Below are 25,519 nucleotides of genomic sequence, written 5' to 3' on the forward strand. Positions count from 1 at the left end.
ACCAGTACCAACCGGATCTGCACAGGACCAATAACCAGGTACCGGACCACTTGCAGCAGCCAAGGCTTGTTGTGTCCAGTCCAGACGCCGAGGAAGACAGACCTGCACGTCGAGGGACTTCAGGGACAGTGAGGCCCACATTGTGAGTGGCCCAGCTGTCCTGTTTGACCCTCCTGCTGAAAACAAAGAAGTGAGTCTGTGACCGCTGCAACCCAGCTCTTCAAACAACCTATGCACCCACGCTCCTGAACCCAAGTCCAAGACAGGTGATGGTGCCAACACAGCCCCCAGAACCCACAAGAGCTACACTCACACTTGGGTTTGCCCAGACTGGACTTCCAGTCACCACCCGCAGCCACTTTTAGCAGGCCCCCTCCAACTGCGAGAGACTCTTAAGCCCAGAAGACACCACTGCACCTGAGCCTCACAGCTTAAGAAGTGGACCAAGGGTGTTCCTGTGTGCCCGAGGATCTAAAGGGGCGAGCACCCCTGCGAGTTCCCCCAGACTGGCTCCCCTAGTTCCAGCCTTTTTGTGACTGGACCGTTCTCCCATTTAAGTGAGTAGGGCACCCAATGCCATGACTCACCTCTGCACCAGGACGCCCCAGATCTTCCAGAGGTGACCTGTTTGTGTGGTCTTGGACCTGGTCCCATACTCACCTTAAGTTCAGAACAACAGACCCTTAAGTCGCTTCTAAGAGCCCGAATTCAATACATGTTTTCCCCCCATGAAAAGTTATTGCAGATCCAGAAAATGCAGTGTTCATTTCTGAGAACTGTAAAAATTCCTAACTCGAAAAGTACTTACCCAGTTCCGATGATCTTGGCATTCAAATTTATATAAAAGTATGTTATTTCTATAAATTGGTGTTGGATTTCTTTGAGTCAGTTATGTTATCTGTGCTTATATAGCGCGCAGCTGCCCCAGCAAATGAGCGTCCCGGTGTTTCCAGCATCAGAAAACGGGCCTAACCACCCCAACAGGACAACCGACAAAAAGACAAAAAGACCAAGAAGAACTAAACTGAAGGAAAAAGAAAGGTTTTGATGGCTTTCCTAAAATCCAGCAGACACGCCAAACTACGTATCTGAACAGGCAGAGAGTTCCATAACTTGGCTGCCAGGCAGCGAAAGGACCCATCCCAGAGTTTCACACGGGGAACAATGACCTAGGAGTGCAACTGGCGGGGGGGTTCGGGGGGGGGGGGGGGACATAGAGTAAGCAAATTATCAGGTTAGGCTTGGCGAGCTTCAGTATCTTGAAAGAAAGACAGCATCTTAAATTGGATACGCTCCGCCATGGGAAGCCAGTTAAGCTTCCGGATGGTGCCAGCAATAGGACAGAACCGCGGTAGCCCCAACAAGGCTCTAGCAGCGGCGTTTTGAACACGTTGCATCAGAGTTATTTCAGCCCGATTGGACCCCAGCAGGAGAGAACTGGCATAATCCAGTCGAGATAAAATAGTCGACTGAACAATCCGCTGGCGTGTCAGTGGTCCAAACCTTAAGAACTCGCAGGGGGCCAAAGCACGTACAGGCAACTTTTTTGGTATGGATTTGAAAGCTGAGAGGAATCCATCCATACCCACATGTTCTTAACTAACCTCCTACGGGTTAGGAGTACTACCCAGGACACACAAGTTTGCATTCTTCCCTACTAACAGAACCTTGGTTTTGTTAGCATTCAACTGCAAGCAATTAGTGGTCATCCATTCAGCCACGGCCGCCAGGCTGCCTCTAAACCTGGAGGCATTCGGGGTGGAACCTTCAGCCAGGGCCACCACTAGCTGCGTATCATCCGCATACAAGACCATGGTAAGGTCCCACTGCCTGGCGACCGCTGCCAGAGGCTGAACGTACAGATTGAATAGTGAGGTACTCAGCGCAGAGCCCCGAGGCACCCCCTGATCGGGGGGCGGGGGGGGGGGGGGGGTGGGGAGCAGGGACTCAGAAAGATCTTTCGGTCAGAAAAGATCTGAACCATTCCAGAGCCAAGCCAGTCACACCTGCCTCCTCCAGCCGCTGTAGCAGAATACCATGCGAGACCGTGTAAAAGGCAGTACTAAGATCCAACAGAATCAGTGCCGCTGTCTGACCGGAATAGAGGATGGTCCGCAGATGTTCAGTCATGGCCAGGAGAGTAGTCTCCGTACTGTGGCCCTAGCAGAAACAATTTTGCGATGGATCGAAGATGTTATTGGAGTTCAAAAAATTAGTTAATGTGTTGTTAACATGCGCCTCTGCTATCTTAGCCACCCAGGGGAGGAGAGATATAGGCCTGAAGTTCTCAAGTTTAGCCGGATCAAGCAATGGTTTCTTGAGAATGTGGGAAACCCATGCCTGTTTCCACCGCACCTGAACAATTGCTGAGGAAAAGGAGGAGTTAACTATCTGGCAAAGCAGAGCCAGAAAAAGAGAGAGAGTGACTCCCTAAACTGAGCCGGCTTTAAAGGGTCAGCTGGAGAGACAGATTTAATTTTCCTGCTCAACCGAATGAACTCATCCTGTGAAATATCGGGGATAGCTGTAAAAAAAGACCGTGGCAAGGGTCTAAGAGGTAGTAATAGGAGGAGTTGTCATTTGTGGGAAGGACCTGTAGATAGCGCAAACTTTCTCCGCAAAGAAGGTGGCCAGATCCTCACACTGCTGTTCAGATGAAATAGCGGGCACCACGTTTTTCCTGGCTCTAAGGTCTTTAAGGATCTTAAAAATACATTTGGCTGGGTTAGGACTAAGCTTGATCTCGTTCGCATAGTAGGCTGCACGAACTTTACAGATGGTTCTATGATAGTATTTAATCTTGGCCAGATAGCATGCTTTTTTTTCTGAGATCATAGTCCTTTCTCCACTCGCGCTCTGATCTTTTACAGGCCTTCCTTAGTATGGTCAAGGAGTTGTTGTACCAGGGACTCATGTTAGAGGTGCGTCCCTTAAACCATTTCGCCGGAATGAGGGAGCCCCTGGGTGATCCAATCGCAAAATGCATCATAGCCTGACTTTGCGCTATTAAGAGGTCCGCACCGAGAAGTGCAGGGAAATCCTCTAGCCTCAGTTTACGCCAAGGGCGTTTAAAGACAGGTCGTTGGATGGCTTTGTTTAGAGGCTCTATGGCCAGAAAGGACATTTCTACCAGCAAATGGTCAGTCCAACCAATGGGTATAGGCATCTCCACAGTAGCAGACTGAATGTAGACAGCCTGTGTGTGTGTGATAAATGCTTAGTATTCCACTTCATCAACTTTATTTCGATCATAGAAGATCATAAAAGTACACAGCACAGTATGGATAAAATACAGAAAGAAGATAATCATAAATTACATTGTCACCATAAAAGTATAATTAAAATCACAGGGACTAAAAGTTTAATATATCAAAGTGCATATAGTGCACCTAATCCAAAGTGCATTCCAGTATCTAGACAAGCCAAAAACCACTACTCTGCGAGTAACATCCATCAAAATTCTTAACACCTCGAGGTAGTGGCCCGGACAGACTAATTTACACAATGAAATTATCCATTTTTTTCCTTAAGAATTTGTAATATGGACAGAAGATGTAAATGTACAATTGTTTCTGAACTGGAGTTGCACGCGGGACAAAGGTAGTCATTAGGATCATCATTACACCACTTTGAACAAAACTGTTTTGTGAGAAGGGTCTTTTTTTTTTAACAAAATTTTTTGATTTTTGTTATCGTCAGTACAGTTACACATCAATTTTTCTGTACAGTTTGTAAGTAGATCATTAACAAATCATGTAAAAGTAAGTCAGCCTCTGGCAGCGAAACTGGAAAAATCGTTTACATGCCATTGTGGGGACAATTTCATCTAATGCAACCTCAAAGAAGTCAACAGATTTAAAATCTAAGAAATCAGAAATCAAGCAACCCTCAGCTTTTACCAGTACTTTTTTTGGAAATGGCTTCACAGAACCTTGCTTTCAACTTTATTCTTGAAGTGGTAGCTAGGCTTTCTGGGTTTGTCCAGAGCCCCTCCATTCCAAGCCTCCCTAGTAGCTCTCTTACTGATCTGAACCAGGGGATCGAGGATACCAATGGTAACTTCAGGAGCTCTATTAAAGGCTCCCGGTAAGGGGCAAGCTCATCCACTGACCATAGCCTATGCCAAAACATTAAAAGTTTGTAGCTTACTTTGGGTACTAGCTGCCTGTGTGCAAGGTCCAACTAAAGGGGCACCAACCGGGTACTGAAAGGTAAATTCACCAAAGATCTAAGGAAGCGATTTTAGAGTACAGACAAGCAGTTTAAGGTACCAGTGCCCCACATCTCAGCTCCATAGAGTGTCCCTCCTAATACCTTAATGCTATAGATTTCCAGGGCTGAGGCGAGCGATCAGGACAGTGTTTTCCTGTGTATTTTGGTGAGGTTAGAAGTCTGGTGTATTAATTGCATTTTAACTTTCTCGATGTGAGCAGCCCAATTAATTGTCGATGTCAGGCAGATGCCAAGGAAGTCAAAGCCATCAACACACTCAAGCTTGCTATTTCCAATTGACACCGATCTTTTGGTGTTGTTGGCCGCTCCTTTTTTAAAAAACCATATACTTCGTTTTAGACTCGTTTAGCACCAGCCCTCGGGCATCACTAAACTTATTAAAATCATTTAAAAGCTGCTGTAGCCCCTGCGGTGATTTAGAAATTAACCCCTTGAATGCTGGTGATGGAACCGCTCCGTCACCAGCCACGGACGCGCCGCGCTGGTGACGGAGTGGTTCCGTCACGGCCCGGCCGCCGCGGCATTAATTCCACGCCTGCGCTGAGCATTCCATTGAGCGGACGGGGCCGTGACGGAGCCACTCCGTCACAAGCACAGCGCGCCCGTGGCTGGTGACGGAGTGGTTCCGTCACCAGCATGGTGGCGCCGCGCGGCTCCCCCTCCCCCTCAGCGCCGCGGCGGAATTTCCGCAGTGGCCAAGGTGTTAAAAGCATTTTGTCGGCAAAGAGATGGGGGGGAACTCTTTTTGCACCACTTTTTGGGGCATCACAAACATCTCTATCTAAAATTTAAAAAAAATAAAAACGACCACACCGTTAAAAAAATTAAAAATTCAGAGAGTAAAAAGAGTGGGGGCATGAACACATCACTGCCTTACTCCACACTGAACTGGGAAGGAATCTTTAACTTTGTTGTTCTCCCCCCCCCCCACCTCACTTGTGCTGCATTAGCTGAATGTAATCTAATTAAAACATCTAAAAGATATGTCGGAATACTTGGTTTAAAATACTCCAGAGCCTTCCATGCAAGAGAAGGTCAATGGAAGGCCTGAGGTCAATAAAGGCCACATTAAGCTTGCCTCCCTTGACTGACACTTACTTCTAATATATGCAAAGAAGGCCGAAAGCTTGATTCAAGGTACTTATTGCTCGAAATCCCGCTTGGAAGTCACTTAAAATACGGGACTCAAGGATCCAATCCAGAATTTGTACTAAAATCTGCTTGCAGAAAATCATCTGTAAGGAATCAATAAGGCTAATAGGTATATATTATAAGTACTAGTGCGTTGTGATCACTATTGACCCTCTTGGTCACTGTCATGTCTTGGACTAAGTGCCAAAGGTTCAAAGCTACCAGGCAATAATCTATTCTACTTTTGTGGCCTGGTCTATTAAAAGAGGGGTTCCAATTTAAATCTGAGTTGGTCCTCCCATTTTTGGCTCTCAAACCATGCTGCATAGTAAGAGCAAACAGCTGGGCACCTCTCTTGGACCACCTAACTGGGGGGAGGTCTAGTTGTGGTACTTCCCACTCTGTCCCACTCATCGGTCAGATCTGAAGGGATCGGGGCAAGCCGTTCAAACGTACAGTTGAAATTGCCTGCAACTAAGGTAGGGGTGTTGTCTGAATAGTGGGACAGACCGTGGTCAAGGGTACACACTGTATTGATTTCCTCCTGGCCCCGCAACACTGTTATACACATTAAATATCCTTATTTTCTGTCCACTATAAAAAGTAAGCACCAGCGCGAAGATTTCTTGGGAGTCAACATTTAAAAGTTTAACTTTGACCCCTAGTTCGTTTTTTACCCATACCGCTAGCCCCCCCAGAGGGTCTGCCCATCTCTTGTCTAGTGGCATTGGAAGCATAAGCAGAGAAGCCACTTCTATGTGGGCAAGGCAGGCTCCAGGTTGCCGGATATAAAATTACGTCAAAAGGAGTCTACAAAACAGCACCATTTTGGGTCTGGCAGTAACTTTGAAATCCCAACCACATGCCACACAAGAACCCTCAATGGGCAGTAAAGAGTCTCCTCCTCCTCGCCCCCCCCCCTCATCCGCGAGAATTGGGGCAGTTACACCCCCACTTTGATCCACATAGACTGGTTCACAAATTCTCTCTGGGCCAATAGTCGGATTAGATGGTACAGGGGTATTTGTTAGTGAGGGGCTAAAAGGTAGTGTCACTAGGGTACTGGCTAACCCAACCATGTTTACTGATTTTATCTGTTTTTCTAAAAATGGGCAACTCTGCCCTCTCCAATCGCTCCTTTGAAAGATGGCTAGTTCAGATCCGACTGCTTAGTACTACCCTCCGATATGTATAACTGCTCACCCACACTACCACAAAAGAGCATTTGGGGTGTCATTTGTACCTCTAATTCCTTTGGGGTTTGCCAGGACTCTCGCCACAGTATACCTTATTTTGGTGCACTATATGTAGCGCCAGCTTCCTACAGGGCCTAACAACACATTAAAGAATCTGAATATAGTGACCATTAACCGGGGCTTACAGGGCACGTCTGACATCAGGAGGAGACTGGCATACTACCAAATGATGGCAGACGAGACACAATACGGTCCCACCAACCCAAAAACAAAAGACGCACAACTAAAAATTCTAAAACCAACCACTAAATGGCAGAATAATTCTTACTGCAAAAACAAACCACCTTTTGACTCCTGAAGGCAGAGCTCCGTCACGATAGGAAGCATTAGATTAGTGACCACATTATTTAAAAGATAAGTAATAACTTGGCTACGAAAGTCTTGACCCCTGTTTTTACAACTGCCACCATATCAGTTGTATGTAAGCTAGCTGACATTGCAGGTATTCCTTAATCAAAGCCTTTTCAGCTAGGGTCAGGACTTGGAATGGGATGAATCTACAGGTATTTGCATTGAGGAATGACGCAGCAAAACTTGTCGGTTAACGGCATGCTGCCCTGCTTGATGAGCTGGACTCCTCAACAGCATTTGCTACTGTGGGCCTACCATGCTGAGAACATAATTCCCACAGAGAAAATCCTCAAGGTTGCCATTATTTCTAACAAGCAATTCTCAGGTAATAAACTGGTACTCATCAGGGAAAGTGAATATTACATTTGGGGTCCTTTGGAGCTCCCAGTCTGCCACCATATTGCACATCTACTTATGCCTTCAATTTACCATGATCACTGGATTTTAAGTGACGTGTCAACCCAACCATATGCAAACAGCAACCAGCTTTACAACAGAATATGAGATCTTGATCAAGACAATCAATTCTACTTTCCTGCCTGTCTAGAAATCTAAGCCTGGATACAGGATTGCTGTTAAAACATAATGGGAATCATATCTGGGCAAAATAGTACCGTTCTATAAAACACATCACTGCCCCCTTCTGAATTTGAAACTTACCCCCAGCTTAGAAAGTAAAAAAAATCGAGCATTTATGATATTTCAAGCACAAGATAACACCACTGTTCACAGCTGCTTCTTAAAATTACAAATTAAAACTTCCCTTCCTCTTTTTTCACGTGGAAAGCACTTTTGCATAAGTTAATCACTGCTTGAACTACACAAACACGTTCAAGGCTATGCTCTCAACCCCAAAGCAAAAATGCAAAGAGATGGAAATGAAGCTATGCTGTTGACTCATGGGTTTGGAAAAAGGGCGACATTAAGGCGTTCATGAAATCTCTGCACTGGCTCTTACTTAATGGCCAGAGTGCTTGTCTATTAGAGGCCTTTCGCAGCTGCCCATCTAGTCTCTAAAATCCGACGGTATAGCGCCCCTTATGATTGAATGTAAAGTATAAAAGTATATGACCTCCAAGTTCAAACTCTGTTCAATGGGGAAGTAACGTTTTTCGGACCAGATAGCAACAACAATGAATGGCCTTCGAAGCCACACTTCTACTAGTACCGATAGGCTGAGTTTCAAATATCTACTTAAAGAACGGTTTTCTGATATGCTTCACGGTCTAGTCATCAGCACATAGAGGCCCACTTTGAGGTGGGCTGCATCAGTGTAGCGACTTAGTCAAGCCAAAAAAATAGAATTACTGACAGAAGCAAATCTTAGCTGAAAAGACATGCTTCAGTTTTGTTACCTCTAGATTACACATATAGTTAAAATACATGTTTTTACATATGCCCAAGTTGAATTAGATCTATGCATTGCTTTTTTTAAAATTTTGATTTTAAGTGTGGTAGAGTTTGCCAAAAACATTACCCAATGTGTTTCACCCATCCTGCTGTCCACAGGTAATCAAATTTTGTACGAGTGGTATTACCAAACCACTGAGAACATGTTTAAAAAAAAAAGATTTCAACTTCAGAGGAAGGATATGTTCCAGGCGATTCTTTCAATGTTTCAACGAAGCCAACTCTTACAGTATCTGCGGAACAGAAAAGAAAAAAACTTTAACAAACTCAGAAATAGGGCACCTTCAAAAACATGCAGCTGATCAATATTGGGGATTTTTTCATTACCCACAGCTCTACAAGCACCAGAAAAATGGCTGTGTAACATGGCACAAGATACAGGCACTGATTTGTACGAAGGAGAAGAGAAAGCATCAGTAAGAACTGGAGTTACATGCAGAAGCGAGATCAGCAAGAGTAAAAGAGCAGGTACACTAGAACACTTAAAGGGCTGAGAGCACAGGTAGAGGTTATAAACCGAACTTAAAGACGCAGCAGAGAAAGACCACCACACCAACAGCAGCATTGACAAACACCACCGCAATGGGGAAACGCTGTGTGCCTTTACAACTCCTTGCGGAGGTGCTCCTCAGTCTGGTAATAACCAGCCCATACACACTACAGTGTCAATAGACACTCTGAGCTGGAGATGGTGCTCACAACGTCGAACGGTCTCACTCCGTCACGGTCATTATTATATTGACATAACTAAAATTGATTTTGTTGTGCTAAGTTAACAGGACTGAAATTTGGATTTTGCTTAAAATAAGAAAATTACGTATAAATATAGTAAACGCGCTGGCAATGCCAATAGGCCTGGCTTACAACGGAAAGTGCCTCTTCAGTTACTGTTCAGTATAGGTACTCAATACATCACCAGATAGACGCATATGCTCGGTCACTCTTCTGTGCACTCCGGAAAACATTCATACGGACACATTCTTACATTCGTTCACTCCATTCATAATAAATTGTACACACAAACTCAACAAGCATACACAAGATAAATTAAAAAGAACAAATGGTACCCCATAAACGTGGTGGGCATGTGTTTCCAATCAAGCGTACGTAAAAAAATAAAACATAAGTAAGCAGTGATCTTGAAATCCTAATGTGATTACTATGATTAATTGGTTCACCGATTAAAGCTGGCTGACATGTTTAAGGTGGCTGCTGTTTAGAAGCAGTGGCTATATAGGAAGCTGTCCACTGCAGATGAAATGATCTGTAAATGCTCAGATAAGTGGCATTTTCTGCGGAGCTACTACGAATCATTAAAAAAGTTAAAACGGATACATCAAAAAGGACATAACGCAAAACTAAAGCAACTGATGCACAGGGCCTGGCACTCCAGCACACTTCGATACAGGAGAATGTTTACATGTGATCAGGCAAATTGTCACAGGACTATTGAGACAAAGGCTGAAGTGGGCTGGTCTACTGCTGCATGCTATCTATATGCAGTCATGGCTGGATGGAAACAGAAGGTGAATGACTATCAAACAGACCAATGGCTGAAGCTGGTTGTCCCAAAGTGCCTCTATGTATACATTTGCAAATTTATTTGTATCAACGTTTTCTATTGCAAGAGCCTAGCAGAAAGTTATTGCAGTCAGACCGGAACCAATCAGTGCTTTAATGCCGACGCCGCTAAACGCTATACATAAAATTATATACGTATACAATTATAGTTGACAAAACAGTACCACCTCCTAAGAGGCTTAACAATAATTCTCATATGAAAATCTTCTACTCCCAGGGCTTGTTGGGGGTGAGCTGGGTTAAAAACACCATAGTCCATACCTACTAATAAAATGTACGATTCCTTGTAACAAATTTCCTTTTTACAAAGCAACAATAGTCCATAAAGGCCTTTTGTCTTCCAACACATTTTTCACTTTAAATACGTTGCGCCTACTACCTTTGTCATAACCTTTCATAATAAGCAAATCAGGTCAGACATCAACACAGGAACATATCTTTATTTGTGGGATTAACAAAAACCATTACAAAATTCTTTATTCTCCATACTAAAAACACAAAAATGCATACATGTTAAAATATACATATTTAAAATATAAATGTTAAGGCCTTCAGGTCAATGGGGTAGCTATCCTAACATAAACCTTGCTCAAAAAAGTGGATGGCCGCCCAAAGTGCATGAAGTGATTGTCTAAAGTGCTATTTTGACAGAGTCCTCACAAGTCGCATCTTATCTCATTTCAATGAAAAACGGGCCTTGTGGTCCGGGAATGGCTACAGGGGTTCACCGGGGCTTTATTTAAGGTCCTCGGGGATGCATAAAGTTTGTATAAAGTACTATTCTGACTGATTCCTCACAAGTCATAAGCACAGTTCAAGAGCCTCATTTAACAGCCCAGTCCATATGGGGCGTATTCAACCAGGTGAGGACTCCAGAAAATGCCTGATGGATGCATTTGACATGGTGGGCATTGAGGATTCACAGGGGCGTTATTTACACAGAGGGGCATAAAGTGTGTAAAGAGCTACTAGGACTGATTCTTCACAAATCACAGGATTTACTGGAGCGTTATTAAGTCCCCAGAGAAACATGAACAGTGTAGAATGCTATTATGACTGATGCCTCACAAATCACAGGCACGGTTCACAGGACTCACTCCATAGTCCCAGTCCATATGGGGCGTGTTAAACCAAGCATGGGCTCCAGAAAATGCCTGATCGATTTTGTCAGGGTGGGCAGAGTTTAATCAATGTTCTCTCAAACGTCTACATGATTTTCCTGAATCTCCCTGACAAAATGGGGCGTTCAGCTGAGAGGCAGGCAATGACAGTAGGTCTGCAGGAGAGTATGCCCAGTGCCAGAAATCGTGGTTTTAAAAGTACCTGTCCTTTCAGCAGGGCAGGGCAAACGATGGCGAGGTCCACCAGTGTTTCCTTGCAGGAAAAGGTAGAGCCTTGAAAAGTTTAGACTTTTTTTCGGTGCGGGTAGACAGTCCAAGTCATAAAATTACCAATATGAACCAAAAGAAAATTGACAACGCCTCCTTAAAGGGCCTAGCAAGGATAAATAGTAAAAATATTCTACACTCCGTGTTAGTAATAGGAAGAAGCAACACAGTATCAAATACCTATTGCTTACTACAATTATCTCCAAGATCGCACATAATAAAAAAAAGTCCACGTTTGTAAAGCGCACAATCACCCGTAAGGGTCTCTAGGCGCTGGGGGGCCGTCGGGGAGATTAAGCGAGCTATTGCCCAGAGTCACATGGTGCTGGGCTAACCTGCCGCCGGAGCCGGGGATCGAACCGTGGTCCCCAGATTCCAGCGTCAGTCGCCCTGGCCGCGGCGCCACACCTCTCCCAAAAAAAAACTGTCATCAGGCTCTAACACGTGTAACATCAACCGAGCCTGTTTGCTTTAAGACATGCTTTTCACAAAACATAATCAGGCCAACTGGCTAGGTTGTAAGAAGTCATACAAAACCGATTAGACATAGTATCGAACACACGTTCCCAATGAACAAACAGATCTACTAACTTGAGCATAATCTTTCCCACAAGACAGTCTTAAAATTACAAATATGTACAACATTGCTGCTAGCAGGGTAAATATCCAAGTCCTTCGAGGTGATGACCAGGATTACCATACTGCAAATCTTCTAACCTCAGTGTTCGTTAGAGGGGGTTGACCAATATAAAAAAAAGTGCCCACTACAGTAACGTGATAGTCTGTGTAACAAATTACCTGTCTACAAGCTTTAACATAACGTGATAACAATCCACCTCTAATGGGCAATAGGCTTTAAAATAGGGTTTTCATAATCGAGGCCTATTGCTTTTGCCATAACCATTCATAATAAAAAGATTAAACATAAGGCATCTGACTTAACCTTCCCCAATAAGTGAATCGGGCCTATAACCTTTATTATTGACTTGTCACCATAACGGACTCAGAGCGAGTGTAGTGAACAAACGCTTTGCCACAATAAAACCAGTGCCATACAGTCATAAAATTGCAACTATGTACAAAGTTGCAGTTGGCACACTATACATTCCTCCTAAGTGGGCTTAACAGTGCAAATCTCGTATTCCAAGGGTTCGTCAGAGAGGGTAAACAAAACAAATCATTGGCTACTACAGCAAGATGTGAGATTTTGTGCAACACAATACCTTTTGAAAGGTTTCAACAGAGCACAGTAACCACCCACTCTCAAAAGTCATTTAGTTTTAACATTTGTTATCTTTATAAGTCAGTCCCATTTGCCTTTGCTGCAACTCTTCATAACAGGGCAGACTACACTGCATCTGACAAATGGCATCACTGGTTTACCACCATAACCAAATCAGGCCTACTGTACACAGCATGCGTTTCCAACAAGGCATTCATTTTAATACAAAGACTGTTGCAGGAGCTTCTGTCCAATCAAACACTGCAGTTAAGCAATTCAACATTATATCCGGGCAACACCTGACATATTAACATTCAGGGAAGCATTAAAAACGTGGCTATTTTCCAATTAACTCAACCTTTGCGGGATGCATTAAGTTTACACTAAGGTCGCATTCAACTCCAACTGTGCCAACGCCAAGAGGCTCGTTACGGAGAGCAACAACTGCTATCACTACAAATACCCGATCATAACATGCCAAAGCTCCTCTCCTCTTTTTTCAATCAATCATAAAAGGTGTGACAGCAGCACCGCTGCCAAGCTACCTACAAATGGAGTAAATAAATTGGAAATGTGGTAAAAGCTGCAACCAAATGTAACTTCAGAAATCTCACTGTCCACCTAGAGACTGAACACTTAATATGGAGAAGGTTTAATGCACCAAAACAGCATGTGACTCAAGCCCTTTACTCTACTGCTCCCACCAAACATTCTTTCTAGACTTGAAGCCTCAAAAATTAAACATGCAGAAATTTCAACAAAGGAAAACCTCCAAGTCTTCACTTGGTCCAGTCATAAAGAACTACCTCATATGCACATTCAATCCACAAACATTTACTTTGTTTAGCCTTGTATGATGTACCTATGCACCCACCCAGATTTTGGCTACACAACTGCCCATACAGGTTTTTCTTAAACACTTATTCTCATCTAAAGTGTTACCCTGAAGCTAAACAACTGAGAATGTGGATCATGTCCCCAAACCATTTTTCACCCTTTCTCCCCATTCCGTCTAGGGAATGGGGCAAATGGTCTTTGAAAAAACTGTGGTGTAAGGCAGGGGTACTGATAAGAGTTCACTCATGGCAGGAGCTGAAGTGATCACAATGAGAGACAGTATTTAGGGATAGATGAAGCAAACAGCAGCTGTGCATAGACTCAAAGGAAGTATGCATGGGTAAAGTCAAGACCAAGTTAAAGTCGCACTGTGGCATCACAAAAGTTTTGGGAGCCAACATGTGTGTTCAACCATAATAATTTGTATATTTTTTTTATAAAAATCACATCAAAGCAGGTGATTTAAACAAGGGTGGTTGGACTGGCCAAATGGGCCAGAAAATAACCTTATAGAGTGCCCATTGCTAAGTCTTGCTTGGTCAAAGACACAAAAAGCAAAAAAACATCCAGCAATTTGGATTGTAAAGCATTGGTTATGCGGACTCCACACACTGCTCAAGCTTGTCCCGGCATCCAGCATAAATTGACTTCATAGACTGACACGCAAGAGCAACGCTATAGTACCTTTGTAATGCTGAACAAGTATCTAAGGATTTCTCACCAGAAGTCGGGCAGCCTCTTCTAGCAGGCTTAATGCAGTTAGGAACTCCTTCCTGAAGTTCCTATTGCGGGTCCAAAGTGTCCAACACACAATCCAAGGGTCTGGAATCTCCAAGAGGGTCCTTGAAGGTTTGGGACTTTAGTTCCCACAATCCACTTGGCCAAACCCTTAGAAATCCACTGGTAGTACTCCAGGCTGTGGATTCTTGTGGTGATAGTCCAGGTGAGCTCGTTTAACCTGTAGTTTGCGGGGAGTACATTCTAAAGTCCTTTTGAAGCAGATTTGACCCACAGGGCTGTAGCTTTGGATAGTGCAGGAGGCGCAATCTTCAGAGTACAGGGCCTGGTTAATGCATATCAAACTCCTCAGAGTGGACCCTTCTTGTTCACTTAGGTTTGAGGCAGCAGATCTGAGAGGCACTGCCCCTCTCCGATACTTATTCAGTGTTCTCTGGGGCCAAGCAGGAGGACACTCCTGTCCAATGATGTGCAGGACAACACCCCAGAGCATGACCACTTCCTCCAAAGTGTGGCACAATGATATTCCAGACTATTCCTCCAAAATTCAATATGTCAGAATTTTCAGCAGGGATGGAAGAGCTGGCTAAACACGCCTCCAGGATGGCTAATCTCCATAGTCTCTCCCCCTTCCATCGGCTCATTCCTTCCTTAAGCCTAGCATTGGTTCAAAGAGCCGAGTTGTAAATGAAACTCGTGTCTTGGGCTTGTCTCCTCCGTCCATTGAAGAGCATTATTTACTACCCCTCGCTCTGGCATTCCCTTGCCAAACACCCTCTGCTCCATGAGAGGATTCCTAATCCCAGGGGTCATTTAGCACCTCCTCAAAGCAGCCTGAGAGGCTTCCTAATCCCAGGGGTCATTTAGCACCTCTTCAAAGCAGCCTGGCTATTCTATTAATCTCTGACCAAACAAGGCAGAGCACAATAGGACTGCATTTTGCCTTACAGACAATTCTGTACATTTTAGAATACATTCAACAATACCATATTGTTGGATTTATCATTACCATTCTACAGAGTACTATAATCCCAGTTTTATGGCTTTTCTTTTTCCAGTTGCTGGCTAATAAACCCTCCCAATGTTAACCTATGGGCTGAGGATCTGCAATGGAAACAATGACTGGGCAATTTCTCCAATAACAGGGCCTATAAAACAGGTTTTATAAGGACCCTTCTTCTACCTACAGGACCCCAGCCCTCCCCCACCCCTGGAACACCTAGGAAAGACTTTAGGGGTTTTGAATCTAAAAGTATTGATGATCCTCATTTCACAGTGCTCCTAGCACAAAAGTCGATTTTGGGAAGTATTTTACTACAATGTGGGGAGTGAAACATGCAATTTCATTAACCAGGGCAAATAATCACCTTTTTATAAGGATTCTCCTTAGAAGTACCTGACCCCCAACCCCACTCCTGGGACACCTAGGGGAGTCCCTGGGGTTACCTACCACGCCCAAACATTGTAGTTTATAAATGCAAGTGCCCCAAACACCAAAGTCGAGTTTGGTCACAATTTGCATTTTAAAAGCAGCCCTGCAACACAGGGCTGCTTTTAAACGGACCTCAGGCTCCAGCAGTGCACACATATGCAAGGGCAGAAAAGGCTTCTGGACCCTGTCCTGCCCTATTCTATACTAGGGACTTATCACCCTGCTACATTATGTACTAGGTCTCATAGGGGAGGGAGGTGACCCCAATCACAGGGTTACCCTAATCCATAGTGTATGTATGTGTTTTCTCTGTATTCTAAGTGTCTCATTCAGATTAGCACTGGCACTGGTTAGTCAAAGCCCAGGGTCAGTCAGTCAGCTACCACCAGTACCAGTCAGCAAAACGTTGAGGGTGCCCCGGGCACAGGATGACTTTGCAACATATGTGCTTTACAATGTAATTTAAAAATAATAATTATAAAAATGTAAACCAGTAAACTGTGTAAGTCAGTTACGTGAAAAGTGTATAGTACAGTGGTGGGTTGCGTTTAGTTCTAGAAGGGATAACTCTGCACATAACTGGACTCCCAGTCCACAGAAAAGTTACCCAGTTCCTGAAGATGATGAATCATTCCTAAAAAAAAAAAAAATTGCACGCGATAATGCCATGTCCAGAGTACGAAGTACGAATAGTTATAGGGGATTTAATGACATGGCCCTATAATCTAGCTTAGCCTTTAAAGCATCAGCAGGGTTCTACAGGAAAGGCCTATGCCGACAGGTGTAGAAGACCCGATTATCAGGAAAGATGAAGATCAAAGAAAACCATAAATGTCATATCTACAGCTCAGACTAAAATAAATGGGTAGCAACGTAGGAACTAAAGTTCGGTTTATTGATCACATGTTACGTTGGGCCATTGAAGTATCAAGGCAAGCACACACTTAAATGCAAGTGTACGCCCTAGTTATTTGATGCTCTTGGGACACCTGAAAAAGGCATATTCCAGGGTTGGTGTGGAACAGATATGAAACAGATATTCCAGAGGAAAACATAACATACCGGGGAAAAAGAAATTCTTCTGATGCAGCATTCATGATGAAAATGTACAAGCATCCTGATACAGAACTCGAGTCCAACTCAGTTCCTTCGTCATTCAGCCTGTACTGCTATTGTCTCGATTCCCCAAACCCTATCGAGGCCTCACTGGTAATCTTAATTAAGGTAGAAGTTAGGGGGCCTTCCAATCGCGGTATTGAGCCACTTTCTATCGAAGCACTCCTAACAGTGAGTATTAGATATGCAAGTTTATTGCAATGGAAAATGTATCACTATACTTAAGACACAAAAATCCGTAGACATTGGAAACTTAAAATAGAACAAGAGGCCCGCAAACAAAAATGAAGAAGATCCAGACTATGTGAAACAACATTCCTGTCAAAATTGCGTAAGCAAAACTGGGATGGTCTGACAAATACCTGTGACATATATGGCAAGCAACAGTGAACTTGCTTCCTCGTCATGAACAATGATCATCCACGGCTAAGAAAGGGCCCTACCCATAGTAAATACTATACTAAGAAGAAATCAATCTTACCCCACCGCTGTCTCCTGCCCTCACCTCTCCATTTTCCAAAGGGTTGAATTCCTGTGTGGTCTCCAAGTAAACAGTAGCAAATTCGGGAATTTAAATCTGTGCCTTACAATATTTCACTGCACACACAAAGTGATGATTGCCCAAAGTTGAAAGAAGTCAGACTTACAGCAAGAAGTCCACTCCAGTCCTCAGCACCACTTTGAAAAAATTGTGGTGTAAGGCAGGGGTACTGATAAGAATTCACTCATGAGAGGAGCTGAAGTGATCACAGACAGACAGTATTTAGGGATAGATGAAGCAAACAGCAGCTGTGCATAGACTCAAAGGAAGTACGCATGGGTAAAGTCAAGACCAAGTTAAAGTCGCACTGTGGCATCACAAAAGTTTTGGGAGCCAACATGTGTGTTCAACCATCATTTTTTATATATTTTTTTAATAAAAATCACATCAAAGCAGGTGATTTAAACAAAGGTGGTTGGCCTGGCCAAATGGGCCAGAAAATAACTTTATAGAGTGCCCATTGCAAAGTCTTGCTGGGTCAAAGACACAAAAAACAAGAAATAAATCCAACAATTTGGATTGCAAAGCATTTGTTATACAGACTCCACACACTGCTCAAGCTTGTCCCAGCATCCTGCATAAATGTACTTCATAGACTGACACGCGATAGCAAGGATGACACCGCAACTTCCGTTTAATCTAAAATGCAGTGAGGTGTCACCGCTCAAACTTAATGCATGGAGGAGTATAATGCTCAGTTGCAGTGCCCTGCTGCTGTGACAGAATATCCTCCCAGAGTGGCAATCTGGTCAGGGGACAGACAATCATGCCCAGAAGGTACGGGTACTACACTCTTCTGATCCTATCTTGAGCCCATAGGATGACTTGAGCCTGGTCGCACCTGGTCTTCAGAACTATGAGCAGAGAAGGCAATGGTTGGAAGCTGTGCAGGAATCCAGTGATAAACACCAGGCATAATGCATCTTCTAGCTGAAGTTTTTGCAGGAACTCCAACACACAATGTTTTGAAACTGCACATTTATGGTTTGCAAAAATGTTTTGCCATGGTTCCCCCCTCCCCCCAACCCCACTGTGGGAAGGTGTCACCTTGGAATGCATACGCAATTCGTGATCCACCAGGCGCAAGTGTTGAGCTCATCCACCCTGGCATTCAAGAATTCCACCAGGTGTTCTCAATCGGGGATATGCCCCAGTGCTCCAGCCCACTTCAGGAGGTGCAGAGTATCTTGGCACCAACCGAGAACCCCACTCCACCCTGCTTGTTGCAGTATCATATGGCAGAGATGTTGTCCTGGAGAACCTGAACCAGCCTCTGCCCTTGATGGGCGGAATCAAAGTCTTCAGCTACAGACATATGGCCCGCAACTTCAACAAATTGCTATGTAGCAGTGTTTCTGCTGGATACCAGAAACCCCTGTAATGTACCTTACCCCTGGCCAAAGAGGAGGATAGCAAACCGAAAATGCCTCTTGCCTATAGTGAACTGAAGGGCATGTCTGTATAAATGCAGGGACTGGTATATGAAAAGTTTTGTCCTACGGGTCCAAGGCCACCATCCAGTTGTTCCGATTCAGTGCACAGACTCTGGGCCAGCTGGAGCATTGGGAATTTGTCTTTCCATAGTAAGGCAATCTCCTTCTTTGGCACAAGGAAACACATCCTTTCAGAGTCCAGAACACACATGGGCTCCTCAGGAGAGGAAGGTTTGTACCCCCTGCATTAAAATAGACAGTTACTCTTTTGAGAGTTGATCAGGTGTGGAAGGTAGGTGCCGTGGGGCAAACACGAAATGGTAGGGGATAACCATGCTGAAAAAAGATTGCCACCCTGGCAGAAAGTACTGAATTCTGCCTCCCAATGGGTGGTTGAGAGTAATGAGGCAAGCTACAGCAGCTTGGAGGCTGTTTTCGCAGTGGGGGGAGGGGCCACCAGACTCTTAGGAGAAGGATGATGTGTAAGGAAATCAGGGTCACCAAGAGTGGGTCTTTGACACCTGGCCACCTGCCTACTCACCGGTGTGTATGAACAGTATGAACAGGGTTTGGAGAATTACATAAGGGCTTCACTGAACAGAAGAACAGGCTAAAATGAGGCTTGCCTCGGATGCATAATCTCAGTAGTCTTTACTGCAACTGAAGACAGCTGTAGGTCCTGGACCATAGCTGCTCCTCTAAGTATCACAGCAAAGGAAGCCATCTCTTCCACTTCTGGCCCTAGAGGCAAATTGAGCCCCGTATCAGGGTAAGTACCAAGTCCACTGGCCTCCTGCAAGTTGATGTAAAGGCTCTCATCATAATGGTAAGAGTAAATCATCCCCATCCCCACGGTCGTCATCCGAATTGTGGCAAGCTCTGGTCAGAGCCTAAAAGATGGGGAGAGCCTCTAAGGGAGCTGTAACATAGGATCAGACTTAAGCTGTACGCAGACCAGGTGCACAATTGGGGTTGTAGAAGGTGAACGCAGTCTGGGATCAAAGTAGGTCTCGGAGTCATCACTGGCAACACTAGAGTCCATGAAGGACAGACAAGCGTGGAGCTGGAGTGGAAGTCTGTAGCAGGGACAGTGCTAAACAAGTAATTGGTCCAAGGTGTTCAGGCACGCAAAGAACGGATCCACAGAGGAAATTCGACTTGTAGCCCCCGAGCAAACATGGGGCCTGAAGATACGCCAGAGCAAGTCGAAAGAGTGATAAAGAGAGACAGTATGGCTTCAATAAAGGCCTCATCTTGTGCAGCGTTGCTGAACGCCTGAGATGCATCAAGACCAACAGTGGCATAGACTCCTCAACTAAAAATCCGGAGCGAGATCAATTGGCACCCTTACAACTTCTCTTTTGATAGGAGTGTAGCGGAGGGGATCGAATTCTGCTTCGCTTTCTTCCGCTTCGACTTTGACTTACTGGAGGACTTTGTCTGGTAAGGAGACTTCTCACATAAGCAGCCTCCGGAGTGGGTCCACACCCTCTACTTGGAGTGGGACCTAAGTAAGGTCCATGACTTTTTCCTGTGTCCAGCGATATACACCTTTGCGGTCTCAAATCACCTTCGGGTGCATGAGCATGCACTCACTGCATGGCTTGGAGTCATGCCCCGAATCCAAGCAATAAAGACACACCTCACGTGGGTCAATGAGCAACCAATGTTCTCAGCACTCAAGGCATCGTTTGAAGTCTGTAATTTTAGGGGGGTGTGGGTATTTTTGCCATGCACACAATTTCGTTTAGGGGTTCATTAAGTACAGACAAGAGTGGGATCTGTATTAAAAGGCAAGGAAAGAAAGTAACTTACGTCAGCATGCAGGGGAGACTCTTATTTGCGGCTCAGATCAGTTACATTTGGAGTGAAACCAACAGCGGTGCACAGGATCACTGCTATGCTACGAAAACCTTCCAGAGGCAGTCTGGTGCCTGGGGAATATTCTAAAGGTCCGGAATCTGGTGTTAGAAGTAGAACACCTAGTACACACCTACAAACAGACACGTGTGCTCTCCAATTAATTGCCTAATATGTACCCATGCAGAATGACCAATGTGTTTTATTTATCAATGTCAAATTAAAAGAGCAAGCTCAGTAAAAAACAGATTTTTTACTGCAAATGTGAAAATCCAATTGCTTGAGTCCCAGGCAAATAAGCACTCCCTTCTGGCACTGAACTCTCTCAAGGTTCCGAGCAAACGAAGGCTTACTTTTCAAGGTGATATATGTATGGTTAGTCACTCATAATATAGTATGAAACTAAAATATACCTTAGTAACATGGTCTAGTCATTACTTTGAAGAAAAAAACAATACTTATGCACAAGAAAAAATTACTACATTTCAAAGAATGAACAAAGAAAGCCAGAAAAATGTAGCTCCTTCTTGGCGATCAATAAAATCCCAACACTATTAATGCATTTAACCGCTAAGTGCACCCGAAAATCACTGTTGTGGGGCCAATGGACAAGTCATCCAATCTAAAGTGTTTGCAAACCCCAAGTGCGAGCTTGAGAACATCACAGCCTGCATTCCATGCGAAAGGATCAGGGAAACAGCAGTACCCAAATCTGCCTCAAAGGTACATCAAAATGTTCACATGTTCGAGATGTTACACTTTAGGAGGCAGCAATCTCTTTCACAGCAATTCTGGTTGGAGGAGCTGGGTTTCTGAACAAGCCAAGAAAGGTCCCACCCAAACCTGGCAAGCAAAAAAGTGTCTTCTGGAGTGAAAAGACAATATCTGGTGACAGGACACTTTCTACTGAATCTCAACAGGCTAGTCCATTGTGGCTAATAGCCAGCATTCCTTCTGCGGAGTACAGGTAACAAGGACTGTCCCTTTACTAAAATCACACCATAGGTACAGTTAACTGCTCAGAGAGAGTACCCTCTATGCTGGAATCAACAAAAAACTGACCAGAAGGATGGTGGCCATTTAGAACTCAGCGGCTAGAAGCACCCTTAACCTTGCATGCCACACCTCTATCACACTGCACCTGAAGGAGCTCCACTGGCTCCCAGTTCACAAACAGGAACAATTAAAATTCCTCACCTACACTTTCAAAGCACCTTATAACACTGGCCCAGCATACCTCAACAATGGAATGTGCTTTCACAAACATTATAGACGCATCTGCTCGTCCAGACTATTTGCACACATTCCTTTCATATACGGAAAACCAGATCTGGTGGTCTAGCCATCCTCTATATTGCTCATAAAGTGTGGACTGACCTGCCGCTACACATAAGAGCATTCTCCTCACTTCTTGAATTCCAGAAGAAGCTGAAGACCTGGCTTTTCCAGTAGTCCTACTAAGCCCTAGGTGTGGCTAGAATCACACCTGCTCAGTGCCAGGATACTCTCCCAGGTGACGGTGCACTCTATAAAATCTGCATAATAAACAGCAGTAGTAGTCGCCATCTAAAAGAAATGCACACTTTGAGTGTCCCCACAAACTGAAAGCCTCCTGGTCAATTCATAGAGGACCCACTTCTCTCTTCAGCTTACTAGGGAGAAAATCAATAGTTAACACAAAAATGTCATTGAACAGCACAGTTGCCCAAAGTTATACATGGACTCTTCATTCCAACAGTCATTATCAAACTTTAGTCCTCTGTGTTAACATGTCAAAAGTGAGGACTTTACTTCATTCGGGCAGATACAACCTTCTGAGAATTTAAGCTGCAAATGCATTCATTAGGCTACAGCTTAACATGGATATGTAATACAACACATAAGGCTACCAGTGTAACCCAGAGACCTCCGGACTCCACATGTGAATCAAAAGTCGGCATACAAGTGCACGTTTCTCAGTAACAAAATACTATGTGCAGGACTTCAGAAAAACGGAGAAGAGGTAACACATTTTCTGGGAATTTCGTCAATTAGGTTACATTTTCACCAGCAACCACACTTTTAATCCGCTTTAAATGCTTAGCTGCTATGCACCATCCGCCAACAGATTATTTGGCTCAGTGGAGAAATACAGAAAATAAAACTTACTCAGGGCAACGTAGACAATATTGAAGGCAAAGATGTAGATGGTGAGGAAGGAAAGGGAGAGGATGAAGAGGTAGAAGTAACGATAATTCCTTTTGCCAACGCAGTTCCCAACCCATGGACAATGGTGATCAAAGCGTTCTGTAAGAAAAATAAAAACATCAGCAGAATGCAAAATGCAGTCAACTGCAGTGTAAAAAAGACACCTGCAATAGGCTAGCCTGGTTTGGCCATTAGTACCCCTCTCTTCTTTTTACAGTGTGCACAGTAAGTGAGAATGCAATGTACATTGAGCTCACGAGTAACAAATAAATGTGATCTACAAACAGAATGCAATATTGGTTTTGTTAGATAAAACAAACCTTTGTCTTTTAGATCAATAATTCAATAAATATACATAGGAACCCTATTCCAGCTAGTCATTAGGACGTAGTGTGGCACAGATAGTGTAGGTCAATTTAAGAACTATATTTAAAGACAAAACGTGGATTGGTCTGAAAGACTACTCTAATCCTATGTACCAAAAAAGGATATTGCACTGTGAGACTTTTGAGTCTTATTCAGAGTGGGCTGCACAAGAAAGGATTGTTGTTCTCAAAATGTCATCAATAAAATGTCAGCTACGCTAAGATTTCCCTCACCCTAGCTATCTGGATCAGGTAGAGCAGGAAAAAAGAAAGCATTTCACCAGTTTTTGCAGATTCTTTGGAAGTCAATAATTCAGATTTTTATAGTTTATACATATTTCGCAGTTTAAGTTAATAAGATGTGAAACAGATGGATAAACAGGGGAATTCGAGGGACATTCCATGACAATCAAAAAGTATTGAAAGTAAGAAGGAAAAAATAGAAATCTGTGACCATGTTTTCATATGTACTCTTCCCCCTGCCCCCCATTACAGTTCTACAAAAGTAATGTAAGGCTAGGTCTGTCAGACTCTTTTGGTCGGCGGGATACATAGTTTGTTGGCCGTCCAAAAACACAGTATCCACAGTTAGCAAGCGAGCTACAGCTGAAATGATTTCTCATTGTGTACAGGTCATTAATTAATTCATACTGTAATGGGTATGAAAGGCCTCTATTTTTAAAATATTCCCAATAATGGGAGCTTAGGAATTGTGATTATTTGTAAGGCACTTAATTCAGAGTAACCCATATGGTTATGTGATTCACGGGACGCGCTACAAAATGTGTTCCTTCATGTACACAGAATTTGGAGGCCAACAATGGAGGGTTATTCAATGGATAACAAATGTTCTATTACTCTGAATGGATAACAAATGTTCTATTACTATGTGTTCCCACCCTTCTCTCAATTCAAACAGCGTCCAGATGTGTGGGTGGGTGTATAACCTGCCACAGTAGGGGGCGTGGCTACGGAGGCGACCAAGATGGCCGCATCCGACTAGAGCTCCGCCGGTCGGGCGATGTCAGCAGCCTCGATCCTGCGTTGAGCGAGCCTCTTAACACGCGAATACCTCCTCCCTGTGAGCGCAGGGCTCGGCGCCTGTGTTTGATGCCTTCGTAGTAGCTGAGGTGCTCCTTGGGACATCGCTGGAGCCTGATGCCACTGGGCTCCGGCTTGGGCCTTCCTGACTTCATCTCGGTGCCGCCGGAGACTGGGCGAGTCCTCGCCCTTTTCCTCTCCCTGCCCGTTCGCTTTTCCCTGCTCCCGCCTGCCCCGGGGCCTGCTCCCGTGGCCCGCCACCCGGTTGCCTCTCCCCTGCCTGGCCCCCGCAGTTGGTGCAGTTCCTTTGGCCTTCTGGCCTATAGCACTGCGGAAGCAGGGGCCTAGAGTAGGTGAGCAGGCCGGCCCAGGGTGCGGGCGAGGTGATCTGGGGTTAGGGTGGGGGTCTGGTTTGGTGGTGGGCGTTCGTGCTCCCCCCCCCCCTCCTCCTCCTCGGCGCCTGGAGGGCGCTCTGTGACCGGTTGGGCTGGGGACCTTCCTAGTCCCCTTTTCCTTCCGGTTTGGGGCCCCTTTAGGTTGCACCTGAGGACCCGATCGCCCGGTTGTGCTGATGGCTGCCGGGATCCCCAGATTGGCGGCCGTCCCTGCCGATTGGCCCTACCTTCACTTCTGATCCTGCCTGAGGGGTTGCTGTGCCCGAGCCCATCCTGCACATGGGTGCACATTGATCGTTTCCAGCCATTGCAGACCGCCACATGACTATCCCCCGGCCGTTCTACCAAACTCACACGGCGACGACAGTCCCGCCTGGTGCTGTGCTGGTCCTTCCTGCTGCTCCATTCTGGTGGCGCCTCTGCTGCTACTGGCACGCTGTTCGTTTGGGGGCCTGGATTTTGCCGTTAATTCCACAGGGCCTGCATTCCTGACCACGTGGGCGGTTCTGCTCCTGCCCTAAGATCAGTGGTTCGCCACCGCTCCTGCCCTCTGGCCTGGCTGCGCACATGTGCCCTATTAGTGGAAATTGATATTGGTCATCTTCATCGAAATTTGGCTGCAACTTGCTCGCTACGATGGTCAAGAAGGACCTGAGGCAGCCCAAGCTCCAATTTGACAAGCCGCCGGCTTCCACGTCGGACTCTGCCGCGGAAGCCGCACCCCATCAGGAAGAAACCGACTCTACCCCCTGGCTGCTGCCATGATAGCCGAAATGAGAGCTGGCTTAAAGTCCCTTGATGCCCGTTTCGATGACCTGGATAAAAAGCTGGCTGACATGAACACGAAGGTCCAGGGTCACGATCGCAGGCTAGACGTGGTGGAATCCAGAGTTTCGGATCTTGAAGACTGGTCCTCCTCCTCTCTGAAGCGGCTGGAGAGGGTCGAGATGATCCTTAAGGAAGTGGCTATAAAGAACGAAGATTTGGAGGCCCGGGGGCGCT

General features: G+C 44.9%; 1 protein-coding gene across 1 annotated transcript in view; it reads right to left on the minus strand.

Annotated features, from left to right (window-relative positions):
* Positions 1 to 25,519, minus strand: part of ZDHHC9 (zDHHC palmitoyltransferase 9) — a 301,663-nt gene that overhangs the window by 102,266 nt on the left and 173,878 nt on the right. The window contains exons 5-6 of the mRNA XM_078688445.1: positions 22,678 to 22,815; positions 8,566 to 8,614 (exon numbers count right to left, since the gene is read on the minus strand). Coding sequence (XP_078544571.1) covers positions 8,566 to 8,614; positions 22,678 to 22,815 — 187 coding nt within the window. The remainder of the gene's footprint in view (positions 1 to 8,565; positions 8,615 to 22,677; positions 22,816 to 25,519) is intronic.

This window comes from Lissotriton helveticus, chromosome 4_1, assembly GCF_964261635.1.
Source record: "Lissotriton helveticus chromosome 4_1, aLisHel1.1, whole genome shotgun sequence".
NCBI classification, from domain to species: domain Eukaryota; kingdom Metazoa; phylum Chordata; class Amphibia; order Caudata; family Salamandridae; genus Lissotriton; species Lissotriton helveticus.